The sequence below is a fragment of the Anabas testudineus genome, chromosome 8, assembly GCF_900324465.2.
Source record: "Anabas testudineus chromosome 8, fAnaTes1.2, whole genome shotgun sequence".
Taxonomy (NCBI): Eukaryota; Metazoa; Chordata; class Actinopteri; order Anabantiformes; family Anabantidae; genus Anabas; species Anabas testudineus.
Genome location: NC_046617.1, coordinates 13,577,610 through 13,586,053, shown reverse-complemented (window position 1 = coordinate 13,586,053; position 8,444 = coordinate 13,577,610). Strand labels below are relative to the sequence as shown.

Here is an 8,444-nt window from a genome sequence, read left to right as displayed (position 1 = left end):
ACAGTTTGAAATCTACATGCAAATCCAGCCGGAGGTCAGGATTAGGACACAGTTTGAATACTTACAGGGGAGGAAAAAATAATAAAAATTAGGAGCGCTTAAATGCAATTAGTATACCAGCAATTTGTTTTTAGGCAAACAAAATAGAACAAAAATAAAAGTGAATTCAACAAAACAACTTGTATATGTTCGTATATCACACTCCAGGTGTTTATATGCCCGCTTGGAAAGGTGAGGTGAAAACCAGAGGGATTCCACTAGTTAGCAAATGGCCCAGATCCAAGTGTTTAGGTACATCCCCCAGACACAAGGGCTGTGTTAAGGCTGGCTTCACAGTGCCTCTCTGCACCCACGGGCTATTGGTAAGGCAAGTTGCTGCCTCTCTCAGCTACATGTCTCAAAGTCGTTCTGCCTGTCAACCAACAGTTCAGGCAAAAGATTACATTTAAAAATAATATCTAGGCTGAAACATGTAAATAGTCTGATACAGTAGACAAAAAAAAAAAGGACAAATGATCTACGTAAGGAGATGCATAGAGCATGTATGTTCTACCTAATCACCTCCATGGCACATTCAGACACTTGCACTGGGTATTTTTTCTCATATCTGGAGCATAACTGCTTCAATAGATGTCCCAACATTTGGGCAAGAAACTACACCATTTAGGGCTGACTAATAGCAGCCCTTAAGATGAGCTAACAGGTGATTGTATGTCAGTTGTATTTGTATGTGTGCGAATATTGTGCATACATACATACGTGCCTCAATTTCAAGGCAAAAGTGATGCTGTTGCAGACTGCCAGAGTCTGGAGCAACACTGAAACCCTGCTGATTCCAAATGCTAAAAGAGACATATGCACATACCAGTGGAAATCACTCAAGAGTGCCCACAGATTAGCTTATTTAACAAGCCAGGTGCTTTTATATTCAAGAGGGGCGTCTAGAAATGTCAAAGCACTGATTATTTTTTGTCAGGTAAAGATAAGAACATGCCAGACATGTGGAATTACTGGGAACCCAGCCCAGTAAAAAATGGCAACAAAGAAAAAAACAAACAAGAGAAAAAAAAAAAAGAATAGCGTTGTTAACCAGTAAGTGCACTCTCTCCTCCTGAGCTTCGCCTCATTTCCTGTGGGCACCAGTCAGACATGAAAACAGCTTTCAATTCTGTGGTGCTTTTTTTTTTTTTTTTGTCTTTTTTTCCCAGTACAATCACTTTAACTTTCTTGCTGAGGGAGCCTTAGAGAAACAAAACATTAAAAAATGGACATCACAAGAGTAAAATAACATAATCTTCCATCCAGAAGCCTAAAGGGTGTAACTTTGAAAATATTTTATAAGCTCACAGTGTCTCTCCAAATAGCTCAGATGGGTCAGAAAGAGAAGAGGGGTTAAAGGATGTTCATCTTAATAAAAATGCTCCGGTGGTGGGTGGTGATGATGTCGCCACACAGCTGGGCTCTTCATTGACTTTGTGTCCCGTTTCGCAGATCAGTCACGTGGCTTCAGGCCGAATAAAGAGAACAGTCCCGGTGGTTAATGGAGATATAGAGCACACAACTGAAATTCTAGTATCCAGTATGATAGAGCATTTATAGATCAGTCAGTGATCATTCTAGTAACCTTTCTAAAGATTCATGAACAGACATGAGTTTGTATGTCGGAGTGAGATAGCAGGGGGCTAGATATAAGCGAAGAAATGACTGCATGAATGAGTGTCTAATTGTAAACCTATTCTGGCTGCCTATCATGGTACAAAATGTGAGTGTGTGTATGTATGTAACAACAACAAAAAAAAAAAAAAAAAAAAAGAGAAAAAGATGAGTGCTTCAATCTAGCTACCAGCCCTATTAATGTCCACTGAACAAGAGAACTGTGGGTTTGTAGCCCCCATTAGCCCTGGTCTGCTTGGGCATGTTGTGTGTATGCATGTGCGTGTATGTAAGTGTACAGCGTGCGAGACGTCAGGGATGAACTCAGGGCAGTGAACAGTCGTCAGGCCCGTCGCTATTGGAAGCCGTGTCTGAGCCCGCCGCGTCAGAGAGAACACGACCTGAGGTGACGATGACCGCCCTCCGCTGCTCTTCCTCACCGACACAACTCTTGCCCTGGGTGCCCTCAATGTGCTGGATTGCCTGGAGACACAAGGACAATAGCACCCTCTAGTGTCATGATCGGAGAATGAGCCCATTGATTTATGACGAAAAACGTTTGTCTGTGTCTTACTTGAACAATGGTGTCCAGGTTCTGTCGAGATGTGGACACTGTATTGATAACTGATGCTGGGCCCATGGTTACCACGGTGACATGATGAGGCTGTGGAGTTTGGGCAGGTGCAGGGACGATGACGGTGGCATGATGAGTAGGCGCAGGAGGGGTAACTGGGGCCAGCACCTGGAGGAAAGAGTCACTTATTACACCTTATGCTCACTTCACTTTGCTAATACATGCACATAATACTCATTAGAAGCCTAGAAAAAATAAAATAAATATATGGAGAAATATTTAAAACAGTGCATGTACACATAGTTTTTTAAAAAGTGGTCATATCACTCAGCTCTGCCTGGGGAGTCACAAAGTGTCACATGACAGAACCAAAGTGCGTCAATCATCTTTCACTACTAGTACCCAGCTGCCACTAGCTCTGGATGAGCAGACAGCACACGCCGATTGATTTGGCATCATGTTCAACTTGGGTTAGCCTGCAGAAACAGGATACTGCTGCTGTCAGGGCAGGAGACAGCAGGACAATGTGTGCACTGGTCACTTAACACAATGTAAATGTGTGTTGATAGCTCTAATGCCAGACATGAAAGGGACTGTCATGCGGGACTGTCAATGTGAAACCTACAGTATTCAGATTTCAACATGAACGATTCCAAGTCCATAAAACAATAACGGGGAACAGGGGAATTAACAGGTACTTCTGTGTCATTGTCATCAACTGATGCATGATCAACACTCCAGCAGACAAACTTTTAACCATTTAACATACAAAATGTCTTAATGTGACGTCAGTTCTTAAACGTGCTGGAGTGAACCCTATGTGCTTTTGGGATTACTAATGTAAAGTGCACACTGTATTTTGTGCATAAGAAAAGTGAAACCGTTACAAAAGTACAATTTATCATCACAATTTAAAAAAAGATTCCACTGCTCATGTGTGAGTCAGACTCATGTAAATGTTCCAACCTGTGGGCTGTGGGCTGGACTAAGATCCCTCTCCAGCTGCTTGTGCTGCTGCAGATGAACAAGGCTCTGCGTCTGGGCCTGCTGCTCCTGGACCTGTTGGGCGATTGCCTTCAGTTTCTCTGGGTACAACTGGGCATCCAGGGAACGCATCTGACAAACAGAGCAGTGAGGAAAATTGCTTATCAAAATTATATTGCTCACTGTGTTGGTTCAGACATAGTTTCAGACTTTTGAATGTGGTGTGTCCTTACCTGATCTTCCAGCAACATCCTGACTGATCGCTCTTTCTCCAGTTGCTGCCTCAGTTCAATCATCTCCCTCCTCAAGTCCTCAGTCTTCTCCTCCTCCAGGATGTCTGGTGAGCCAATCCCTTCATCCTTCTCTTCTGCACGCCTCCTCTTCGGGGAGGAACCACTTAACTCCTAGGGAGAACAAAATAGTTTAGATAACTGATAATACTAATAGACAGAAAGGCTTGATAGAAGCTTTGTTAACAGTTTAGGCTTTGGCACAATGATGCTTTACTTGTATGATTCGTTTGAGTTGACTGTTTTGCTGCAATAGCCGCGTTTTCTCCTGCTCCAAGGTAAAAATGTACTCTGCCGTCTGTTGCAGGATGGCAGCCTAGCAAAGAGGAGAACAACCATGTTACATGGGAGTTATGAAGGTGAGTTCAGACCCTGACAGCTACATCTTATTCATCATCCAATTCTCATCTCCGTTTGTGACCTACCTTGCTGAGCTTCTCTCCATCACTGTGTGGGATGAGTGTTTTAAGTGACTGGAATCCAGCATTGATGCTCTGCATACGCCGACGCTCATTGCTGTTGGCAATCTCTCTGCGAATTCGCCTCTCTTGGTCCCGAGCTGTCTCTGGTGTCAGGGGAATGTTGGCCAGACTGGGGGGGAAAATAAGTAGGGGTAAAAGGTTTAGGCAGACATAATTTATTGCAAACTGATGTATATTAAAAATTATATCACTCTTCGATGGTGAATTTTGCCCTGAAAATTGTCTTAGAAATTAACTATTGGATAAAATAAAACCAAAATGTTACTACTGTCACACTTATGAGCACATAAAAAATGTATTTATTACACTGTAAAATGCTTGTATGATCATCCATATTAGGAATAAGTTCTATTAAACCAAATCAATTTGTTATGTAGGATTTAGCTTGTTTCATGTTTTGCATGTTCTAGGTACAGATTTACTTTCAAGGTACATAAAGTTTAGTTCTCAGAATTATTTTCAACAAAGTTGTTAGATTTCTGTCTCTGGTGGTTATATGGCAATAAATATTAGTGGAAAAGTTAGCAAATGCCAGTCACCCTAATCCTCACTTACTCAACTCATGTCTTATTGGAACGACTTTATATCCAAGTTAAACATCTATGTGGTTCTCAAACGCAGTATGCATCTTGGATAGTACTCTTCATCCCAATTCTGAATTTTAAAGATTTTGGAGAGTTTGTAATTACCTAATTACCTAAAAGCAACACATTCACATTTCACAGCAAGCCCTATGGACACAACTAGTTCTACAAAGGTATCTTTTCAAGAGATGTAATTAGAGCAGCAAGTCTGTTAAAATTTCAACCCAAACTGTAGAGAAAAGCCAGGATATTCCATATGCCGTAGATCAGTCGAGGGGAAATTTGAAGTAAACTTCCTCTAACATCCTCTGTATCGAGCCCAGTATGTTTGGGACCCTCTCTCTAGCCAAGCGCTTATCTGTACTGACTCAGCTGCCTTAGTGCAAACACTGGGGACAATTATGCAGACACAGATGAGAAAAAGAGTGTGTGCATGGACACACAGTCACACAAACACACACAGTGCAGCCGCACATCCAGCAAACACATCCACTGCCAAAACATGACCAACTGGGTTTGGGCTCGACGATATTTCATTAACATGAACCACTACAGAGGAACAACCTGGGTCCTTTAGAGTAAGTTAATGCATAAAACAAAAGTACCAGGAAACTAAAAAACTGAGCTAGTCAATTAATTTGTAATGATTTAATCAGAATATAGATCCAGAAGTACAGTTATAATTATTAAGTAATTTAAATATAAATAATTTGCTGCTTCTGAAATGAGATAACCTGATATGTCTAGCAACTTTTATGACAAAATTTGAGACATCACATTGACAATAAATTGGGATTTTTCACCATTTGCTAAAGTTTTATAGAATAAAATAATAAATTGGTGTATTGCACACTCGTGGGGGTGAAATGCAAACAATATGAGTAAGTTCGCCCCGTGAAGACAGCAAATAGTTCTACTATAAGACGAGATAATAGGAAATATGGACTGTAAATTTACATTAAATTGTCTTCATCGCTTAACGATCTTCCGCAAAATCACTGATTTCTTTTTGCTAGAATAAGGACTACATTTCCCAGACTCCCCGTGTGACTACCAACAGCAGCAACAGCAGTATATCCCTCCGCCTCCGCCTCCAAACCATGGAGGGCTGCGGACGTATCGACGGGCCTTCCGCGACATACACACCCCCTTATTAATAACACCACTTTTTAATTTTCCTGCCTCTGCGCGAACGCCAAATGGCCCTTTTACTGGACCCACTAGACGAAATACGTGTGTGAACAGCCTAAATAAGCTCACGTTCAAATCACAGCCCTCCTCCCCCCCCACACACACACCCCGACAGCACCTCCGTGCTCTAAGCAGACTTTTCGTGTCCTCCGCCATTACAACAATGCGGCAGGCAGCATGGCAGAGGTGCGCGATGAAAAGACGCAGTGGAGGCGACTCGACAGCGCCAACAGGACGCACACAAACACCATTCAAACTATCGCCACGTCGAATGGGGCGACATTTCCACGGCTGTTGTGTATTTTCACTTCAACAGTGACCGACAACAAGGCGCCACAAACAGGAAACGAACACCAGACCCCTCATCACTTTTAGCAGAAGCCACAAGCATGGCCGCACTACCCACAATAACTTCGGATCCCTCTGAGCGAAATCGGCCACCCCCACGACGTGTGCGGTAAAAATAAAAACAGACCCCTTTTTCACGCCGTGTGACACCTGCTCGTGGGATCTTTTGACTCTGTGAGGCAAATTACAGCACGACCGTGCGACACGGGGGGATAATTTGAGGATAAATAAGAGCGAAGGGATGCGCTCCGGAGCGGAGCAGCAGCGTGGTGTGCGCGGAACCACGTGGTTTGTGTTTGTTAGCCACAAAATACGCCGATTTCGCGGCCAAATGTGCGAAATAACGCCGCGCAGAGGGTGTTATGGTCCGAATCAAAGCCTCCACTTGGTCAATCTGAAAATAATATCCGCGTTTGATGCTAATTGGAGCCCGCAGTTGCCCGTGAGTGGGTCGTGTACACAATAACAGATCACACCAAGCGTGTTGCCTCAGCGCCGTCGCTAAGTGCGTGTTCTCCAAACCGATGACTTGTAATAATAACAACAATACCCACAGTGTGAAGCGTGTGTATACACACCTACAAAGACCTCCAATCACTTCTTTCTCCGTTTTCCTGAAATGTTGCAAGGAGGGCACCTTCTGAGCTGGTACCATGAAATACTCCATGCTCGCCTCTCGCCAGTTTTGTCCCCCCCCCCCCGACAAAAAAAAAAAAAAAAACAGTCACCGTGGAATAACACAAAATGAGGACGACAATGAGCAAAAACCCCGTGATCCGACGGGGGGTGAAATCCTCAAAGAAAATGTAAATCCCTCGTCTGTGTAATGTAGTAGTTTCAGGCTGCTGAGAGTTGTAATGTTACTCGACTTCCAGCTGATGGGGTTCCCTCGTTGTGTGTGGCGCTCTCTCTCTCCCTCCCTCTCTCTCTCTCTCTCTCTCTCTCTCTCTCTCTCTCTCTCTGTGTGTGTGTCTTTCTCCCTCCCTCCCCTTTGCTTTCTCCCTCTGCATGATCATGTGTGTGTATGCAGCTGATCGGATGGCTTTCAAGGCGGGAAACAGCTGGTAGGAGTCACACACACACACACACTGCACTACAGAAAAGCCTCCTTCCGCAGAGACGCGGGACTGCATGTAAACAAAGGACTATTTAGCGCAGAAAATACGCACGAAAGCAAAACGCACATGTGCAGTTAAATGGCATTAAATGGCTTTAACGGGGTTTATAGCAAAACATTGATTTCTAATGTAATATTAAAACTGCAGTATAGGGAAGTTAACACAATAAACATTTACTAATTATCAATGCATAGCAATCAAAATAATCTGCCATCATCTTATTCTATTCTATTTTCTACACCGATTGAGCTGATTAAAAAGGAGGATTTGCAACAGGTAGCCCTTAAAACTATAGCACCTGGATTACTGTTTTAGATCCATAACCCAAATCTGGCTATTGTAAAGTGACAGCTAAAGCCGACAGGCCCGTAGTAAATAAAGAGCGGCTCCACTACAGGGGCGGATACTCTCAACAGCTGCGATAAGCGAACAACAGATCAGCTGACGAGCTGGCAGAGCTGCACAGCAACAGCGCACCGGGGACGGGCTGCTGGCTGACACACAACACGGCTCGACGTGTTTGTGGATCACCATTTTGGATGCACCACTGGTGGCACAGAAGGATGAATCACAGTAACCCAATTAAACCGAAGACGAGACGCGCATTCGCCTCTAAATTAGACGCTCCATCGTCGGCCGTAGTGCAGCATAATTAGTGGGTGCACTCACTGGCCACTTCATTAGGTACACCCCACCCGAAGCCTTCAACCTAATGTGATCAAGTACAGCAGCTCAGCTGTGAATTCTACTTTTACATGGTCGTGATTTCTTAGGTTTTGTTGAAATGGTCAGATATGGGATAATCCTGTTTATTTATTATTGACGTCATAGTGGTGGCGTCATACTGAAATGCACTGTATGTCGAGGTGGTTGTAATGTTTTGGCCATGCAACAAATCAGGAAGTCAAAACAGGAGAACCACCCCTTATAGATCTTAAATGTGAAACCATGTAGTGAGTGTAAACACTGTGCATGATAAGTAACTAAATAGGCCCAAATTTACTACACTATTCCATTTCTACAATTTAAGGTACTTGTTCTTTGTTACTTTTACTTTTACCCCTCTACACTGAAGAGTTAATATCATACTTTTTCTTTGACTTCATTTAACGTTAGTTACTTTAGAAATAGATGTATTATGATGTATTATTATGAATTAACAACCGGTGAGTATTTAAAGTGGTTAAATCAGTTCAATTTACGTGGCCTGTAAATGTTTC

The 8,444-nt window shown here is 43.0% G+C and overlaps 1 protein-coding gene across 2 annotated transcripts; it reads right to left on the bottom strand.

The window, feature by feature from the left end:
• Positions 1 to 1,177: 1,177 nt before the first annotated feature.
• On the bottom strand, positions 1,178 to 7,017 carry tfap4 (transcription factor AP-4 (activating enhancer binding protein 4)). Of its 2 annotated transcripts, none has more exons than XM_026360448.1 (7): positions 6,685 to 7,017; positions 3,927 to 4,092; positions 3,719 to 3,817; positions 3,445 to 3,615; positions 3,194 to 3,343; positions 2,228 to 2,395; positions 1,178 to 2,136 (listed from the first exon to the last, which is right to left on the bottom strand). In XM_026360448.1, exons 1-7 carry the CDS (start codon positions 6,771 to 6,773, stop codon positions 1,978 to 1,980), a joined length of 1,002 nt encoding a protein of 333 aa, XP_026216233.1. In that variant the 5' UTR covers positions 6,774 to 7,017; the 3' UTR covers positions 1,178 to 1,977. The 2 variants fall into 2 exon arrangements, with proteins under 2 accessions (XP_026216233.1, XP_026216240.1); XM_026360455.1 differs by lacking the exon at positions 6,685 to 7,017 and adding an exon at positions 4,539 to 5,633.
• Positions 7,018 to 8,444: the final 1,427 nt, after the last annotated feature.